The sequence below is a fragment of the Stylophora pistillata genome, chromosome 1, assembly GCF_964205215.1.
Source record: "Stylophora pistillata chromosome 1, jaStyPist1.2, whole genome shotgun sequence".
NCBI classification, from domain to species: domain Eukaryota; kingdom Metazoa; phylum Cnidaria; class Anthozoa; order Scleractinia; family Pocilloporidae; genus Stylophora; species Stylophora pistillata.
In genome coordinates, this window is record NC_142519.1 from 257,565 (window position 1) to 277,500 (window position 19,936).

The 19,936-nt window shown below is 39.0% G+C and overlaps 4 protein-coding genes across 4 annotated transcripts in view; 3 read left to right on the forward strand and 1 right to left on the reverse strand.

Moving 5' to 3' along the window:
* Positions 1-51: 51 nt before the first annotated feature.
* On the forward strand, positions 52-4,779 carry LOC111334357 (thioredoxin, mitochondrial). The gene is made up of 4 exons (XM_022940069.2): positions 52-190; positions 1,355-1,553; positions 2,647-2,770; positions 3,422-4,779. Exons 2-4 carry the CDS (start codon positions 1,363-1,365, stop codon positions 3,533-3,535), a joined length of 429 nt encoding a protein of 142 aa, XP_022795804.1. The 5' UTR covers positions 52-190; positions 1,355-1,362; the 3' UTR covers positions 3,536-4,779.
* On the reverse strand, positions 4,268-11,287 carry LOC148740698 (uncharacterized). Its single transcript, XM_088747001.1, has 3 exons — positions 11,183-11,287; positions 5,387-5,540; positions 4,268-4,537 (listed from the first exon to the last, which is right to left on the reverse strand). The coding sequence occupies exons 1-3, from the start codon at positions 11,238-11,240 to the stop codon at positions 4,366-4,368; spliced, it is 384 nt and encodes a 127-aa protein (XP_088603127.1). The 5' UTR covers positions 11,241-11,287; the 3' UTR covers positions 4,268-4,365.
* On the forward strand, positions 5,981-8,726 carry LOC148740699 (uncharacterized). The gene has a single exon (XM_088746928.1). The coding sequence runs from the start codon at positions 6,375-6,377 to the stop codon at positions 8,262-8,264; it is 1,890 nt and encodes a 629-aa protein (XP_088603054.1). The 5' UTR covers positions 5,981-6,374; the 3' UTR covers positions 8,265-8,726.
* A 6,459-nt stretch (positions 11,288-17,746) lies between the features above and the next one.
* LOC148740700 (uncharacterized) overlaps positions 17,747-19,936 on the forward strand; it is a 2,938-nt gene continuing 748 nt past the window's right edge. The window contains exons 1-2 of the mRNA XM_088747000.1: positions 17,747-18,007; positions 18,719-19,936. The exon at positions 18,719-19,936 is cut by the window's right edge and continues 748 nt beyond it. Coding sequence (XP_088603126.1) covers positions 17,944-18,007; positions 18,719-19,056 — 402 coding nt within the window. The 5' untranslated portion in view covers positions 17,747-17,943 and the 3' untranslated portion in view covers positions 19,057-19,936. The remainder of the gene's footprint in view (positions 18,008-18,718) is intronic.

Consider the following 19,936-nt stretch of genomic DNA (forward strand, 5'->3'; position numbering starts at 1 on the left):
TCACTATATATAATTACTCAGTTGCCCAGGTCTGTCGGCCATATTTACGTCGCATAGCAACGTGAATAATCCACAATTCCTTCCCGTGCGTCCTTTGCGGCTTAGTGAAAAAAGGAGGACATATCGTGTTGGTGAGAAAGATATCGAGCTCAAGTTGTACGGAAGCTTATCCGCTTGCGAAGAAATTCAGGTAAAAACATCTCGAGTTTTTAAAGGAAAAAGTAAACGGATTTTACTGAAATTATAAAGATTTCTGTAGAACGCTGTGTATAAATTTTCTCCAAGAGGTTCTGTGAAGAGTTCGAAACAAGATGAATAATATTCGAAACACATGGTTTACATAAATACAAAGCAGATTACTTGAGTTCACTCAGTTCAGAAAAGGATTTGGCAAGAGTACCATATAACCCCATACATTAATTATGCATTCGGACTAGTAGACTTTGTTTGTAAAGTTTTGTCGTGAAAGACAAAGAAGTGGAATAATGTATGGGGTTATATGGTACTTTTCCAAGGATTTTAAGTGGCAAAAGAAGTTAATAAACAGTTTACTGTTATTTGAACTTTTCTGCAGCTGAAATCATGCTAGACCTCTCGGTTATTGAATTCTAGATTCATGTTAATTAGTTCTTATTAACTGAGCAAGAGGTCTGTCTGGGAGCATCTTGACCAAGGTCGCCAGTACAGACCGAACACAGCGAGGTCTGTACCAGCAACTGAGGTCAAGATTCTCCCATACAGACCGACCTAGCTCGGTTAATAAGATGTTTTTTATATGGCTGTGTCTTATATGCCAATTTTTTATATTCTTTGTTTCTTTTTTTTCTAGACCGGTCTAGTAGATGCCGGTCTAGATGGGAAAATCTAGACCGCTTTCAATATTGATTTCAGCCAATCAAATTTGTGAATTCGGTAGTTCCCAGTCCTTGTGAGAGACAGCCATATAATAATAGAGATTAATATTCACACAAATTTTTATAGGGGTGGTGATGTTTGTAACATGAATGTTACATGCTCAAATCAAACCAGAAAAAGTTTTATTATAGCACAAGCTCTGTACTTTTAGAATAATTCTTAAGCACATGGCTCAATTCCTAACATACATTACAGTTCATGAGCTCTCAGTCACACACTCAATATAGCATGTTCGCACACCCTACACAATGTTTAATTAACCAGGAAAGTAACAGGATACAAAGAGAGATTCTAGACTTCAAGAATCCTATTCTTTGCACATGAAGACAAGAGCTCTTGGCAACCACACAGTAGGTACCTACTACAGCATTAAGATCTGGCCATTTGATGTACCACTTTAGTTTTCCTTATCTCTTGCATCATATTTTGTATTTAATAGGTTACTTCATGTTAAGAATGGCTCATCGGCTGACGTCCCACCACAGGGCATTATTTTCACCAAAGTATCTTTCTGGAACATCAGCACACATTACTACCACATCATATTTCAGAGCCCCATTTGATGTGAAAGACAAAGATGACTTTCAGAAAAAAGTTCTGGCCTCTGTCAAACCTGTCCTTGTGGACTTTCATGCTAAGTATGGAAATGTAATTTATTTTTAATTTTTTTCAATTGTTATATCCTATTTCATGGTTGTTGTCTATTTCTGGTCTTCAAGAAACTAATATTTCCTGGTTATCTCCCATGGAGCTTTTCAGTGACAGCGTAGGTGAGGCCTTACTTTGACTAATGAGTAATTCTACCACAAATAAATGAATGGAGGTTTTAGAACCACTGTAAACTGTTAAAGGTTGCAGGAAAGGTTTTGACAAAAATGAGCGATTACTAACACACACTTACCATATTAATAATACAGGTGAACCTGTATTAAGAGAAGAGATCACCCACAGGGAATGGTGGGGTGACTGCTTAATATTGGTTGACCATATATTACGGGTCACACAGATTGGGGCTACTGACCACTTAATGTACTGAATCTCACTCAAAAATACTACTTACTTTGATTTAGGGAAAGAAACATGGATTAACAACTACTTGAAAGATCATTCTTAGTTTTATTTGATTAGTTCTGCTTTAAGTGACCAAACAGTACAGGTGCCGGGAAGACAATGAAAACAGGTTGTTGGGACTACCAAAAGCTTGGTAGAGGTGACAGCTTAATGAGGTGAAAATTGCAGTGATTCATGGGAACAAATTCAAGACTTTGACAACCCATCACTTAATACAGGTTCAAATGTTTTTATAAAAAAATTACATAGTCTGATTACCTTAAAACAAGTGCATTTTTCATGTAACACAAGTGCAAATTGTAACATGAGTGTAAATTACAAATGAGCCAATGCACACTGTCAAAATTTTGTCTTTTGTGATTTTCTGTGATGCATTTTTATGTAGATTATTAATGAGAAACAACATGATTTCTCAAGATAGGTAATTTGGTGTAAATAAGCACTTCTTCAAAGAAAACAAATTGCACTCTCCCCACTGGCTTATGCAATTTTTTTTCTTTGAAAAATTTACTTGAATGTGCTTATTTACACCACATGGCCTCAAAATCATGTTGTTACCTGCATGTATGCAAATTGCTTGTCATTTTTGCAATAAAGGTAATAATTAAAGTGCAGGTTTCTTAAAACTCATATTTTGCCCACACCTCATCTCTTAAACAGCTGGTGTGGCCCTTGTAAGGCTTTATCACCAAAGTTAGACGCAATAATGGGAGAAAAAGATGGCTTGTTAGAGCTGGCTAAAGTCGATATTGATGTCCATTCTGATCTGGCCATGGAATATGAAGTAAGAAGCTATTCGATGAAGTACAGACTAGTCTATCAAGTACTTTCTTAATTATATCAGTTGGTACTTGTGAAGTGATCAGTTAGTTTGGCAGGCTGTGTCTCACTGGACAGCCCACTAAATTCAAATGTTTGTATGAATTTAAAGCTCTCCCTCTATTTGAGTAAAGGCTGATAGTTTCGAAAGAAACTGTTGGGGGCTGCGTCGATGGGTGTAACGAAATAATTTGGATATATCAACAAAGTTGAAATGGTAAATTGGCCACCGTAACGATTACAAAAGCTGACGTTTCGAGCGTTAGCCCTTCACTCCAACAAAGGGCTAACACCCGAAACGTCAGCTTTTGTAATCGTTACGGTGGCCAATTTACCACTTCAACTTTGTTGATATAGCCAAATTATCCCTCTATTTGAACCCAGTGATATGACAAATATCATTAACCAAGTCCAAGGTGGGCACTGTAAGTTACTGGACCTTCTTTGTTCCACTGATATTTACATTAATTGGTTAATAAGAGGTATATACCATACATCCCAGTATGTCTGCTGTTGGTGGTTTTTGTATCATGTTGATAAGTTGTCAAATAGGGTTAGCATAGCGTTTAGCATACAGTCATGTATTTTTTGTTGTTTTCTTGTGGTTGTTCCTTAGGTAGCAGGCATTCCTACTGTTTTGGGTGTAAAGAATGGAAAAGTTGTGAACCGGTTCACTGGACTAATAGAAACAAAAGAACTTAGAGAATTTGTGGAAAAACTTTTAAGTTAATTCTGAAGTGCTAATCTTAAAAAAAGAGCATAGTGTTGGAATCATTATTTGGATTTCAACAGTATAACTTTTGTCACCCTTAGCTATTTATCAGAACTCTGTCACATCACTGTACATGTAAGTTGGTTAATTTTAACATGGAACTGATAAAAAAAAAGGCTAGTAAGCACAATTAGAAATTGTTTGCATCTTGGTAATCCTTAGATAATGATTTACTCCAATTCCTTTATTTCTTACCTGAGAATAAAAAGCCTATAAACACTTTTAAGCCTAAATTATCAACTCGACAATGTGGGTGTTAACAAATGTTCTTAAGACAAGGTCAAGAAAATGATTAAACAATGAAATAGAATTAGTAAGCTTGGGAAGTTCAGTGATCAATAAAGCTTTTGTATATGCTGGGGTGGATCCAGGATGTAGTCAAGGGGGTTCAGAGAATTGCCCAAGGACATCCTCCCCCAGGAGATTTTGAAAATTAGGTCTTTGGAAACATGATTTCCAGCATTTTGAGGGATAATTTAGGGGGTTCGGCCGAACGACCCAAACCACCCCTGGATCCACCCCAGATATGTTAGTTAGGTGGTTATCAGTCATAACAACTGCAGTGTGTTTCATCTTCATAAACACTGAGAGAGGTTACCAGGACTGTTTTTCAAATTCTTGATTCAACATCATTTTGTCACTGTGTATTGCAAGTGTTGTTATTATTACTGAGAAATCTTACCAGAGAGGTGTTTTTTGTGCATTATTTTAATCATGTGATACAGTTACTGTGGCCTTAATTCTTAACTTGGTATTGTGAATGACTACTTTATCCTGGCTTGAGTATTTTAAAACAATAATAAAAGACTTAACATGCACAGCATAAACAGGATTCTGCTGGCCTGTTTGTTGAGCACAGAGTTGCAGAAGTCACCACTGCAACACTCAAAGTCGCACTGCTCTGCTTGCTCACATTGGCTGAGTTCTTCTTTGGTACACGTTGTCTTTTCCACACAGTCTCTGTAAAATGAATAATTTTACAATTTCTGACAGATCAAAACTGACCTAAACCACTTGAGTCGAACAGCTAATCATTCTATACAAACTGGGATTAAAACACTTGGCTGACAACAACTATTTCTTTGACTCTAATGATGATGTTGATCAGCGGCCACTATCTTTGTTGCATGTGTGTTGGGACATATGTTGTTAGAGTCCATGTTGTATGTTGACTTAAGATTAAATGGATTCATCCACTAATACTCAGGTCTCTAGACTATTACTCGTTCGAGTGTCAGTTAACATCAACAACAGTCCTTGTCATCGCCTTCACCTGTATGACTAGACTACGTAATTAAAAGTTACCCCAGGTTTAAACCTTGAGAGAAAATGTTTCTGAAACAAATTACGATTTGCTACTAACAGTAACTGCAATTCAATATAAAGTTTCTACAATTGTTCTATAACTGGACAGCTAAAAGTCACATTTGACAATTTAAGATTTGGCAGTAAGAGAATGTTCCTGTTTTGGCGTTTGATAGTAATTCCTACTAAAGAAAAACTGTTGCCATTGTTGATAGACAAATAAAATATTCTCCTATTTAGAACATTATGCACCTTCCAGCCAAAAACAGAATTTACGCCCTTGAAAATGTTAACAGAGAGAAATTATTATTAGAGGGGAAATGATTACACATGGTCAAACTCAGCGTATCCTTTTTATGTATTTATTTATCTGTTTATTTATATGTTTACTTATATATCTTTGTTGTTGTTGCTTTTTTAATGCCACTAGTTTGTTTGGCTGTGCATGGTGCAATTGCATAAACCAGGCAAACCATTCTGAGCAAATACATTTAATTGCTTTACCTGACAAACCCAGTTTCCCCATACCTCCCTCGGAACTCCACGGTTATACATCTGTCACTATCTCGGCTGCATTTTGTTTCATATCGTTTGTAGGCACATTCTTTCCAGGAGACACTGCTGACACACTTGAAGCAATTTAACACTTGTCCGTGACCTGAGAAAATGAAACACTTAAAATCGGTATTTGTTATTCTTGTTACGTTTCATCTGTTTCTTCACTTTTATTAAATCTGGATACTTCGAAATATGAATACATGTAACTCTGGGAACTTGTCTTCCGCAAATTCTCGGCTGGACGTTTACGTGCATGAATAGTATTTTGATCTAACAAGTTGTATAAACGACGAGAGTTTGCATTTGTAGTCATTGTCAAGCAGCTATGAAATAATTTTAAATTGTTTTTCTTTCTGCAGTAGTACTATTGTAATGTTCTGTTTCTATTCAATTAAGTTCACGTTTTTGCGTGAGGTTTTGTGAGAATTACTAACGCCGGTAGCCATTTATCTTCACCAGTATGCACGTTGTTTTCATTAGATGATTTTCATCGCTGGTTAATTTCAACCAAGTCAGTCGTTTCGTTGGTTTTTACAAGCGCCGAGTTGCTTTTATTTAAGGTGGCTCGATAGGCCAAAAAATCATAAAAACTTCATATTTTTGGAAATAAGTTTCTGGGCACCAACAGTCATTGTAGTTTCAAGAAAAGTAAGTCTTTTGTAATTTTTCCCATGGCTATTGTATGTTTTTCAACTGTTTTTGGATCTGTTTGAGCGGTTGCTATGGAAACCAGCATTGTTAACGCGTCGTTTTCCACCAAAAAAAGCCAATGATTTCAAAGAAATCTTCACAGGAGTGACCAGAATAGATTTCAGGGGCCTGGTAAATAGTTAGGCCCTAAATGAGGACATTGTGTGCTGATACATGACGTACTTGGCATGAGAAAAACGTGTTCGCTTGTTTACGATCTATCTACTGAGAGTTGAAGCGAATTATGCCTCCAAAAAGGAAATTTAGGAACGTTAGAAGAAAAAAAAGGAGGTTTACAGGCAACAAGTATACTAAGAAAAGAAATTCTGAAGAAATGGAAGGAACTGATGATCAGGAATCAGTGAAAGAAAGCGAGGAATCAGACATCACCGATATCGAAGATGAAAAGATTCCGAAAAACATCACACGGAATTCTGATCGTACTAAATCGATGCCTGCTACCCTGAGAAAGTTGGACGATAAGTCTAGCGATTCTGGAGACCCTGAAAACGATGAGGAGGAAAAGATGGCAAGTATAGAGGGTTTTCGTTTGATTGATATCTCTGTACTTGCTTCAGTCTTCGAGTCATTTTGGTGTCCGATGTGTAAATATGGCCACGTCACGTTCGAGGAGGATTGCAGCGCCAAGATGGGTTTTGCTACTCTTTTTGTGCTAAAATGCACATCCCAAAAGTGCAAATACTCGAAGAGGTTTTTTTCCTCTGCTAAAATCGAAGGGAGTCAGGCTTATGAAGTCAACCGAAGAGTTGTCCTTGCTACAAGGAACATTGGAATTGGACACCAGAGTCTTGTAAAATTCGCTGCGGTGATGAACATGCTACCGCCCATGAACGAGAACTCTTATCGAGATCATGTTGCCACAATTCGCAATTCTGCGGAGACTGTAGCCAAGGAGAGCATGCAAAATGCAGCTGAAGAGGCAAAAGAATTTTATGAGCCAGGAGAAGATGGGGTCTTTGACATTGGAGTGTCAGGGGATGGAACTTGGAGAAGAAGGGGGTACTCTTCAGCTTATGGGGTCGTCACTGCAATATCCACAGTTACTGGTAAAGTTCTCGATGTGGAAGTAATGTCCAAAGAGTGCAAGGAATGCATGGTTTGGAGAAGCAAAGAAGGAACTGTTGAGTTTCAGGAGTGGTGGGAAGGACACCAGCATCTTTGCCAGGCAAACTATTTTGGTTCTTCGGGGTCGATGGATGCTTCTGGAATGCTTGCCATATTTGAACGGTCTGTTCAAAACTACTCTGTTCGTTATACAGAATTTCTTGGGGATGGAGACAGTAAATCCCACAAACTTATTGTTGAAGAAGCCGTTTATGGGCCTGTTGAAGTAAGAAAATTGGAATGTGTGGGCCATGTCCAGAAACGTTTGGGGTCGCGACTTCGCTCACTGAAGAAGAGAACTGGTCAGACACGTCTTCAAGATGGAAAGTCAATTGGCGGAAGGGGCAGGCTAACAGACAATGTCATTGATAAACTGCAAGTATATTATGGGAAAGCCATTAGGAACAATACTCATGATATCCAAGCTATGGAGAATGCTGTAATGGCAATTTGGCATCATACACAGTCAACTGATGATAGCCCAGATCACGACCTGTGCCCCCCTGGAGAGAGTTCATGGTGTGGCTTTCAAAGGGATGTTGCACAGGGGACCTCTGATTATAGACATAACCATCCCCTTCCAACGGCTGTGGCTAATGCCATCTATCCCACCTTTGAAGCCTTGAGTGAGCAAAGTCTGCTTGCACGCTGTCTACATGGTGGTACGCAAAACCAAAATGAGGCCATCAATGCCCTTATCTGGCAGCGTGCTACAAAGGAAACCCACTCTGGGCTAGCAGTGGTGGAACTTGCTACCTTCTTGGCAGTCTCACATTTTAACAATGGCACTATTTCTATCATTTTAGTTCTTCGAAACCTGGGAATTGACCCAGGATTTCATTGCATCAAAGCTTGCCGAAAGCAAGATCATAATCGAATTCGCCATTCTCGCCGTAAAAGCTCTGAGCAAGCCAAAAAAAGGAGAAAACAGATCAGAAACTTCAAAAAAGGTTACAGTGACACTTTAGAGGCAATAGAAGGACAACAGTATGGTGCTGGTGCCTTCTAACATTGTTTTCAACTCTTGACTGCTTGCCCAATGATCTTGTGAACTTTATTTGCTATTTTCTAATTTTCCGTATTTCAGAGGTTTTGAAACCTTGTGACAATAATATCTCAAAAAATATTTACGATAAGTAGATCAAATTTTCACAGCATCTCAAGTGTCAATAGCTGTGTGCAATGACCTATTTTTATAGTGTTTGGACTTCTCACTCATGGGTTATGCCTTGTAAATTGAAGTGTAGTCAGGGTTATTTTTTGGTCTTTCTTTGTTGAGAGCTAATTCATGAATGCAACATAGTACTTACCTCAAAGTAGGTCATTGCACAGCTGTGATACAGTACAACAAGCACCTGAAGTTTTAGCTCTATAGCATAAAGCAGAGTAGAGATATCTTTGCCAAAAAACATACCTATTTTTGTCTCTCGGAATTGGGTGTGGCTAGAATAAATGGTGTGGCTCCTCTGAATTTTATGGAATGCTCTCCTAACTTAGTGGAAAGTAATGGGTAAGACCTATTTAAGTTTGTGGCACAAGTATAATGATATGATTTAAAGTTTAAGTGTTGGTAAAATTGTTGCCAAAATGAGCATTTTTAGACTATCGAGCCACCTTAAGAGTTTAAGAACGAGTCTCTGTAAGAATCAAACATCTTGGGAAATGAAAATTTTCAACCCCCCTTCAAATTTTGCATGCAGTTAGGCACTCAGGGGGAATGCAAAAAAAACGTCGTTGTTAAAGGTTGCAGCACTTTTGTTGCCATGGTAACAACGGCTGCTTGTTCGAGGCCTAGGGCCTCATTTTCATACAAAAACACCGCAACTGAAAAGGGTAAAATGTTTATTTCTCTATCTCAAGCTAAAACAACATTATCGATTGGTACTTCTAGCATACATAGTGACATTATTCGTCTTTACTTTGATGCATTCAATTTTCCCTGGGAGTGAATGTGAACACACCAATAGATTATTCATCTTGGTACAGTTTCGGTCATTTTTGCTGTAGGGTAAAATAGGGAAAACGTTTGTCTAAATTTCTCCAAAAGTACACTGATTCTGGAACTTAAACTCCGCACTTAGTTATAATCTAGTTTTTAAATATGTAAAAATCTCTGCGGACCGGCCTCTTGTTTTCATAGTGGCAATTTGCGAACGAAGCTCAAAAATCAGTTATTCAGTTAAATTGGCAACGTTTACATCTAATCTTCTCAACAACAAACGTTTCAGAGAAATAAAAAGTCAAGGCATTGAAAGAATGTTATCTTCTGAGCAATATCCCGGAGAGAAATCTCGCCTCTAGCTTTAATATTTAAAAAAAAATTGATCAACTTTTATGCTAGTCTCCCATGCAGGACTACCCGAAGTAACTACAAACATGTACCTTAAATCGTGTGCATATCATCCAGATTCCGAGTACTATACTTTCTTTCATGGGAATTTGAGCAGTCCGAAATCCTCTGACGATACACCGTTATACTTGTCTGTAACTTGAAACATGTTAAAGTTGGCTGATCTACACGAAACTATCGTAACACCGGTCAGTTGTCATAAACATGTACGTAATCACGGTGGCGTGACGCTGGATTCCTCCATGAAGTTTCCATCAGGTCGCTCCAAAGAAGACGAGAAATGGACATTTTTCGATATTTCAGCAGATTTTTACATATTTAAGACTAGAATATTATAACTAAGTGCGGATTTTCAGTTCCAGAATCGGTGTGCTTTTGAAGAAATTTAGACAAACGTTTTCTCTGTTTTACCCTACAGCAAATATGACCGAAACTGTACCAAGATGAATAATCTATTTGTGTGTTCACATTCACTCCCAGGGAAAATTGAATGCATCAAAGTAAAGACGAACAATATCACTATGTATGCTAGAAGTACCAATCTGTAATGTTGTATTTAGCTTGAGATAGAGAAATAAACATTTTACCCTTTTCAGTTGCGGTGTTTTTGTATGAAAATGAGGCCCCAGACCTCGAGCAAGCAGCTGTTGTTACCATGGCAACAAGAGTGCTGCAACCTTTAAAAGGGCAATTTTTTTGCATTCCTCCTGAGTGCCTAACTGCATGTAAAATTTGAAGGGGGGTTGAAAATTTTCACTTCCCAAGATGTTTGATTCTTACCGAGACACGTTCTTAACTGCCGGACCTGGTTTCGCCACAAATTGCAAGTTCGTTTCGTTCACTTTTCTCTCGTTGTTCTTGTTGTGGTTCTATTTTGTACTTAGATATTTGTATTTTTTCATTTATTTTAGTCGAATCGGACATGTATCTACAAATGTTTACATCTATAATAGACTTCCATCTGGCAAATAATTAAATGTGCATTTGCTTTTTGTGGCGTTAAACGGTGAAGTTATCTATCTACACAGCTTTTGTGTTGTACTAGCTCACCGAGCAGTTATCGAGAGTCATCAAACGCAAAAGTATAAAACACTGAATACATCCGTGAAGGTTTGTAGAACACACTGAATTTTTGCGGGAATTAAAACAAGTTGGAAGATAATTTTTTTTATTATCGCACACTAGGAGTGCTTTAGCAAACCTCGGCTAATGAGTCGAGAGCGCAAAGGAACCAATTTAGCATGATGTTTTTCTCGAGTGTTTTTTTTTTCTTATGAAAAACACAATCCGTAGATCAATACTTTATCAAAAAGAGCAAAGTGAAAACTAAAACTAAGCGAAGCACAGGTAACGATACGGGAGTGACGGCTGTTACCTATAAATCTTCCACCCTAACTGAGTCAAATTCGAAAGCGAAATCTATTTTAGAGGAGTACTTGAGCTTAATATGTCCTCTCATTCTTAAATCTTTTCTGATTTTCAAATAAATCATTTAAGTTGGAGCTACGATCATGACAAAAGTCCGATAAAAGTTCTTCTTAAACCTGAGGTGAAATTCCTTAGTAACAGTTACTCACAGCCGATATGCAAGGCGAGAAGAAAAACGGAGAAGATCCAAAACACCTTCATTCTCATTCTGTTCAAATCAGCATTTGATCACGTGTGACTGGCGCATACTCTGTTCAAAGGTGGCTCACAGCAGGCGAACTTTCCTAATTATCAGACGAAGCCACTAACGTGAACTGAGGAGCATGGATAAGCTATCATAAGACTCTTCACTGTCACATGAAGGGAAATTTCCAATTATGAACTGACGACGGTGTTTTTTACGAAACGTGTTCAGTCTGTGGTTTTATAGCTATGGAAATAGAGCCCAAAATCGATAGTTAAAACTGAATCGTAAACTGAGGTAGCAAAATTCACAGCTAAATCCAACATCCAAATCTGAAGCAAAAGCACAAACAAAGACCATGCACACTTCACTACAAGATTGTTTAACTCATTTGTAACCGGCGACATTCATATTTTTTCTCTCAAGCTGCTCGTTTTGGTTGTTTGACGTTTCGTTTTTTTTTCTCTTTGAACCAACCTCTCAGTCTCAATTTATAAAGAACTATAAAGCCCAGTTCAGTGCTGCAGTATATCATGGCATTGCACTCTTCTTGTGAGATGATCCCATAGTCTCACTTACTAATCTTAAAATCGACAAGAGGCGCTGGGAAAAAAAAGCAGGCCAAACATTCTGAAAATCTTTGCCAGTCCGCTCAAAACTGGATCATTAACGATGGCGTCGATACCTGCTTAGCATGCAGACATGGATCATTTATGATTAAACCAAACTAATTCGTCATTATACGTCAACCGTTTCCTTAATCAACCGCATCAGATCAATCTTGCAAGCAAGAGATTATGTAATCTCTTGAGTACTTATGAAAGCAATTAGGACTGAAGCACTGATTTCTTTTAATACCACAACTCTGAACTGAGTTGAAAATACACGATCACCTTAGCGATTGTCCGCTGTACCGGACCGATCGAAATAACTTAACTAATCCATTTGCTTAATCATAATAACGGGTTGAGAATCGTTTCCAGGTTTTGTTCTGGTCAGTGGAATGGGAAAAGCACGATGGAAAAAATATTCGTCAACGCGTAATAACTTGAACACCTTTTGTGGCTCAGTTCCTCTGACTGGGGTTCGTGTGCTTGGCTCAGCGACCGAAAACCATTTAGATCAGAGAAGTATTTTGATAGCGTAAGCAATATTCACACTGAAATATTGATTCCACGGAGGATAAAGCTGAATAAGTTATAAAGAAAGTGGCAATAGAAACAGGTTTTCCTTTTTTTCCCAACTATTAAAAAAACTGAGGGGGGAGGAGAGGGCGGACATTCGAGGAGGCGGCGTGGCCGAGTGGTTACGGTGCTGGACTTGTAATCCGGTGTCTCGGGTTCAAGTCCTCCACCCTGCCACTCACAGGATTTGTTCTCGGTTGCCCCTAGTTCAACTCCTCGGCTGTGCTCTGTACATAGCCCACTGGTCTGCCTCCTGTCAGTGGGGATTTTCAAGCACAGTCTACATTGTGGCAGAAAAGCCCCTACGGGGAAGCGGCAATTAACGTAGTTATTATTTATTTTATTTTTAATTACTTATTCGAGAGGGACGCTTGTTTGACATGATGGCCGAAGGTGTGTGCGCTTATTTGGTAGAGGCCAAATATTTTTCTCTTTTCGGGTGGATGCCATCGCTATTAAAATAGCGATAGCATCAACCCTTGCCTTCGAGACTGTACGGAGCGTATATATGATTATTGATTAAATTATTCAACTACTTCCCCGACGAGCAGAGTGAGAGGCTCGTTTGCTAAAAGTTTTCCAAGCCTTAGAGTGGAGAGAGGAGTTTTCTGTACACTTGAGTTGCTTTGAGTTTGTTCTTGAGGCAAAATGGTCTGCTTTGGAGAAACCCCTTGTCGTTGGGCTGTCTTGGGTGATTGGCAGCCAAGCCTATGCCTTGCCCTAGCTAGTGGGATGAGTTCCTTAAAGTGCAACTAAACCCTAAAATCTTTTTTCGCTTAACGAAATTACCGAATTTTTTGGAGTATTTCTGTGCAAATATTTTTTATTAGCTCAAATCTTCAATTTTCTGTGCCCAGTCAAAATACGGAAAATCGGCCGCTATTTTGCCCCACGACCGAGTTTAAAGAGGAATGGCTTTAGCGGGTAATGTGACGTCAAATCGAGGACACGAAAGTCTGCATTTCACACGAGGCTTGATTAGTTCCTCTGGGAAATTCTTCGCCTGTAATAGGTTGTAAAGCCGGTTCCACCTGCACATCGTAATAAACCATGTCGAGCAGCTCGGCCTGTAGATCGCGTATTTCCGTGACGCTGAATGACTAAGCCTCCACGCTAGCGGATCATCGCGTGATCCACTGTAAACAAGCTCCCACAAACGCATACTGATGGATTATCGGGTATTGGCCAATCATATCGAAGCCTCACAGCGTCTCGAAATTATTCGCTTGTTGAGATCAAAATCCATGTCTTTTAGAGGAATAACTGTAAGCCAGTTGGATGCGCCTTTTTCACAGGCCAGGTCTACGGCTCTCTGTGTCTTGTCTGGTAATAAGGCCTTCACCTCCTCGAGCTTCTCATTTAGTCTATCATCCTTTTCTTTCCGGGTGACGTATACCAGTCGTTGTACCTCGGCCTCTTCTGGCGTCTCATGGGATTGCGCCTCTATTTTGCTTACAAGTGGAGCGCTTACCCTAACAGACGCTGAATACTCCGCATCCGCAGTATCAGATGGATTAATGAGCCCAAGGCCTCCCATACGCACCGGTAATGCTACCAGACTACGCTCTTCCTCAGAACAGTTACGTTCTATAAGCGACGGTATAAGTACATCCGAGATTGCATGCTCTAAAGGCTGCAGTAGGTTCTCAATATCCGGCAGTGTTCTCATAAAGTACGTCCACCGGTGTCGAAGCCCAAATGTAAATGCGGCGTAACTAGCTTGCAGCTGAGATCTTGCAAACTCCGCCAACCTCGTCACTTCTTTCACCCACTCTACCCACATATTGCTCAAGATAAGACCGAGAGCCCAGCGCAGCGCTAAGGTGTTTGCGTACCTCGGTGGTGATGTTGATACCAGTCCCTGCAAACATTTCCTTCGCGTGGCCTTCCTTTTCCGGCTTAACAACAAGCCAGCATTTCTTGGAGTTAGGATAGTATCCAAGGGTCTGACCAGCCTCTTTCAACTCATCTCACCATTGCTTAACCTCTTCTAAAGATCCTGCTCCAGTAACGTCATCTGCGAACCAGCATTGTTATGCAGTGCTTCGATTTTGAAGTAACGACATTAACGGTTGTAGACTAATTGCATACATTGACATAGCTAAGGGGTCTCCCTGTTTGGTCCTTTCCGCAGATTCAAGCTCACTACCATCGATGTCAGTGCACGTATCTCAAATTACGCTAATATAGTCAGATTTATATCAACAGGAAAACATTTGATTAATCGGAGACGAAGTACCGCCCAAACCTCCAAATAATAAAGTTGGACGACAAATCTTTCTTTTTTCGAAGTTTTTTTTTTCATTTACAGTGAATCAAGTTATACGAGCAAAGTTCCAAAGAAGCATGTCAAGGCGACTAATGCGCCAACCACTAAAGTGTATGCAGTGTTACACAAATCTCGATCGCAGCATATCCCTTCACAGTTAGTCATCTTTACATTTGGTCCACACATAGTACTAGTATTCTTGCAGTGCATCATTCTAACACACGAGAAAGAGTACACATCTTTTCCTCTGTATTTATAGTGAATTTTTCCACACTTGTAGTCTTCGTCACAGTGGTGTACGATCTTTTCCTTCTCGATGCAGTCGTCGAAAGATACAGAACTGGAACAACTGTTGCATTTGAGACCGGACGCTATATGAGAGGAAAATGCGATAAAACAACGTTAAAGGAAACGGAAAGGACTTTAACGGCGTAGGTCATACATAAGTGACTATAGCTAGAAAGTCATCCAACTGCCAAAGCTTAACTTTCGGATTAAATTATTAAATCAATTAGCAAGGTTTTATTTATGACTAAACTTGCGTATTTATTTACGATGTTGGCTTAAGTTACCACATTTAGCTTATAAGATCTAACTGCCCTTACTAACAACTACGTAACAAGGAATCTCCAATCTGTCAAATTAGTGAGCTCCATATGCCGCAGACTCTCATCAAAAAGCATCAAACGACATCACACGCAAACAAATGAATGTGAAAAAGGAGATCAAGAGTTTTCACTTGCTTAACAGAAAGCAAATCAAACTCAACTCTTTTTGCATCCAGAAACTTACAAAAATCACTGATATTAACCGGAATTCCGGCGGAGTTACATCATAATTTTAATTCTTTCGCAAATCTTTCCGCACGGAACTGGTCTAAAGAATCATTACACTGACCATCGGCAAATGACTGAAAAAGGAAACCCGTATAAGCTCTCTCAGAAATTTCTGTTCAGTTCAACACAAATTCCTTGCTATTAAATTGAATTAAGAAATGAGCGTGATTTGACATCAGCCGCTTGAAATTAAAGGACAGCAGTAAGCAGATCAGTACAAATCACACTCTGGTCTATCCCTTGGATCGATTTGTGAAGTATCGTTCGTTTGTTTAACGGTATTATCTGTGAAAACCTCATCCTCAATGTATTTCCCAGTACGAGAATTAGTTTGAATATTCACCCTGGGGACAATAACTGTCGATCGCCAAATGTATATCGATCCAACACCAAACGCGCCTAAATACCGTCTAAGGCCTAGTCTGATCCGCCACAACAAATGATACATTACAGTTATTTGAAATTGGATCAGTTTGGCCGAGTGGAATTAGAAAGGTTACCCACCAGATGAAGGCACAAAACTAATAAGTAGAAACCAAACCGCGAAGCTGAAGGAAAACTTCATAGCCACCAAAAATGACGAGAGGGACTGAATGTTGTGAACTTTCCCTTACAGACGTCAAGGCTGGAATGTTGATTATCACAACAAGTTGACACGAAAACCCACCGAGATGGCCCCCAACGAGACAGTAATTAATATCAAAACCCGCCTGGAGTTAAAAGTTACGTTTTACTAACGAAATAGAATTCGATTATAAATCACTTTATACTTTCAATAACTTTTCACATTTAGATAAGACTTGCATCTAAAAATTGTCTGATTGGTCTTTAAGTCTTTTCTCCATTGCGTTTCGTTATTTTTTTACTATTATTTCTTTCCCCTCGTGGCTTTGCATGAATAAAAAGTACCATTACTTTCAAATTGTTAAGTCCAAAATGATAGAAAGAAAAACTCAAAAAAGTATGAACCCTTGTTTCAATAATGAACATTAAGTTCTTACAGGAGCCCGGGCTCCTGGTTCTTACCAGAAAAGGCATTGTTAAATTTTTCTTTCTCCTTTTCAGATGAATACAATAACTTGACTTCCGGTCAGTCTTCACGGTGAAATAAAGGTAAACAAGATCCATCATGAGGAAAACTCCGGTTTCAGGAGCATGAAGCGAAAGGGGGTATCGTAAGAGCTATCTACGTAAAGATGGTCCGGTGATAGAGACCCAGCCCCTGATCCCCAGATATACAAGCGAATACACTCACAGATAGATGCACTGATAAACGTTTAAAACGAACTATCAATAGCCCATAGACAAGCCTTTAGACAGAATTGCTGATGGACCTTTCTCCAGACTTGTAGATAGACCTTCAAGAGATCTTACGATATCATGTAACAAATACGAGCATGCACTTTGATGAACAGGGGGCATGTCCAGCACACATCATCAATCAGATTCACGCGGTCCTCAAAACTGGACTTCGGGCTTAAGACTTGAGTCAGGTGGTATGCATTGTATTGTGGTCTTGGGTAAGTCATTACATCAACTCAGCCGTCTTCTCTTCCGACTGATCTTCTCACCAAGCCACACGTCCTATATTGAATTCACTTAGGGTAAAAAAGTATTCTAAAATAATACGTTGCAAGGCATTAAAATGTCTTTCAAATCGTGTCAATCTTAATCTTTCATAACTGTTTCTCACGTTACTGTGTAGTTTCGGATCAAAGTCATAGACGCTGTCAAGAGAAAAGAATGGGACGTTATTCCTCTGGACGCTTTGTAATCTGCCATTCTCTGTAAATCTGTCATTCGCTCGAACCTTCAGTTTTAGAAACTCTCTACGTTGGTCAATTACATTAACAATCAGTCTATAAAACCAAATTAATGATTTTTGAGACCCCCACCGTTGCAGCACAGGAGCTTCTTTGGAAAATTACCCTCATTATTCATTAGACGCGGAGTATGTTGTGGTTAATTGTTTGATCAGCGATGAAATTCTCGGGTAAACCTAGCGTTTGGATGTTTTATGTTTTTGATGAAGCAATATCATTTAATTACTGAAAAACACTCTGTAAGGCATTCGATCGAAATATTTGAAATGTAGCTCTTTGTCAGAGTGGTATGTCGACCCTAACCCTAACATCTGTTTGTAAACATCTGTTTAATCTGCCCATTGGCAAGTAAGCATAAATCCCTTATCTCTTGATCTTTAGAATCGAGGAGAAAAACACTTAAACCGACTGGCCTTAAAACACAAGCTACCAGTAGCCAATCACAGACACTTTTTCTACTTCACCCACGGGGATCAGCAAACTGTAAATACCTCAAGTTTACTTTGTGGTCATTATATACATTGGCAGCATATGTTTAAATCGTGCTGTCGATCAAAACTTTATTTTCAATCACAGATTAAAAGTATCATTGGGTCAAATCATAGATTGACAACATGGCTGCCGTCAGATTTCGCTGTAAATCTGTAGGATTACTGTGTCTCAGCTTTTTGTGTGAAGGTAAGAACCCAAACCTGCTCTATCTTTAAATAACGAAAAAGCGAAGAAGTCCAACTTTGCTGAATATCATCGCCAATTCTCTAAGAAATTTCATAAACTGTTCAGCCATAATTTAAACTGGAAACTAAACCTTAAGTCATTATATTGCGGGGAGAACACGCGTAGTGATCTGAATACCAAAACGAGTAGTAGTAGCTACACTGATAGCCGAGATTTCTCGGCCGTGTGGCTTGGCTTCTTTTAAAGAATAAAACGGTGTGATTTTTAAAATTTCTCAATTTGTATAGACAGCCCTGGCGTTTAAACACAACCTCTCTCCAAAAAGAAATGTTTTTGCAAACGACGAACTTAAATACGACCAGTAGTTTTTTCGTAATTTGACAGTCCTGCTTTAAATAACAGGTGATGAAATATTTGTGTAGTTGTCGTGTGTGAGGTCATCATACCGGAAAAAAACAATATATTTGAGAGACTCACTGAGACAAAACAAGGCACGTTTTCTTATTTTTCTGAGCTGAGTTCAAATCATTAATGATAAACAGACGGCGCCAACGGCACACTATTCAATGCTTTGCCTTGGACAGAAATTCGAACAATATAAACTTCCAATCCGTAAAACGAAAACAAGGAGGTAGCTAGTTACTTGTAATTACAGTGGCCCGGTTCGTCGATTTTCTTCGCCTAATAAAATAAATTGGTCCTCTTTTGCAGCTGTAATATCGCTGGATTGTTTCGTTTGTTCAAGTGAAAACTCTTTTGAAGAGTGTGACAAATCACGAACTAAGGAAACTTGTCAACCACGAACTACCTGCGGCAAACTTTCCTTTCGATTGTCGGAGAATCACAGATACAGGAGAGGTTGCTTATCTGTTATATACTGTACTGATCCTGGCCGCTACTGTCAAAATATTGTTGACGCATCAGAATGTGACACAGCTTGCTGCTCCAAAGACCTGTGTAACGCTTCGCCTGCCCAAGATGAGTCACGCGATGGTGTTCTGTGGTGGAGTTTAGTAGCAACATCAGTGGGAATAATAAACACTTGCTAAATTCGACCTGTAAATGTAAATAATCATCCGGCATCGTGTAGGCCTGTCCCGATTGTGCCCGGCACCTTTTCAGCAACTTTTGGCGTTTGGGGCAACTTTAATTTAGCGGTTTTAGCAAATTCGAGCAATTTTTGCCTTTCTGAGCAATTTTTGAACAAAATAAAGGCGTAGAGCACATATCAAGCAGGAAAAAGTCGACCATTTCACATAAAAACTAACACAGTGACAACATTTCGCAGGCCTATCGCAATCTTTATCTAATATTATGATAACAAATAACTGGCTAAAATGACGTCGACGTTCGGCAGGACATCAAATGAATCTACGTTATTTCCACTACTACATAAGTAGGGTTTATTACTGCGAGGATCGCTTTCACACAGAATCTAGCTCGTGTTTTGTTCCGTTAGACTTACGAGCAGCTCTTTAAAGTTAAGTTTCGAGCTATTTTTCTTGACCGATGTTAGCAGTTATTGTGAAGAACGAAAAAATCCTTTGATGAACGATTATGTAAAAATATCAAGAAATTTAGGAAATAACTTGTGCAATTTAGCTCGCTATTTTTTGGATTTTTGGTATTCCAGTGAATTTTCATTATCTACGAGCACAATCGGGACAGGCCTTTTGGAGGGTCTATATGGGGTTCACCAATACTCATCATGAACGACCAAAAAAAATTTGGTCGATAAACGTAACAATTGACAAATTTTAAGATAATAGTCGTGAAAAAAGTTCTGGTGACAACAATAGAGAGATAATGACCGTTAGCCGTAAAAAAAAAAAAAGAATAATGACCGTTAGCCGTAAAAAAAAAAAAAGAATTTAACCGTTGGCCTAAAAGCCATCACTCCATCTAGACCATCTACTTAGGATCTGGGCT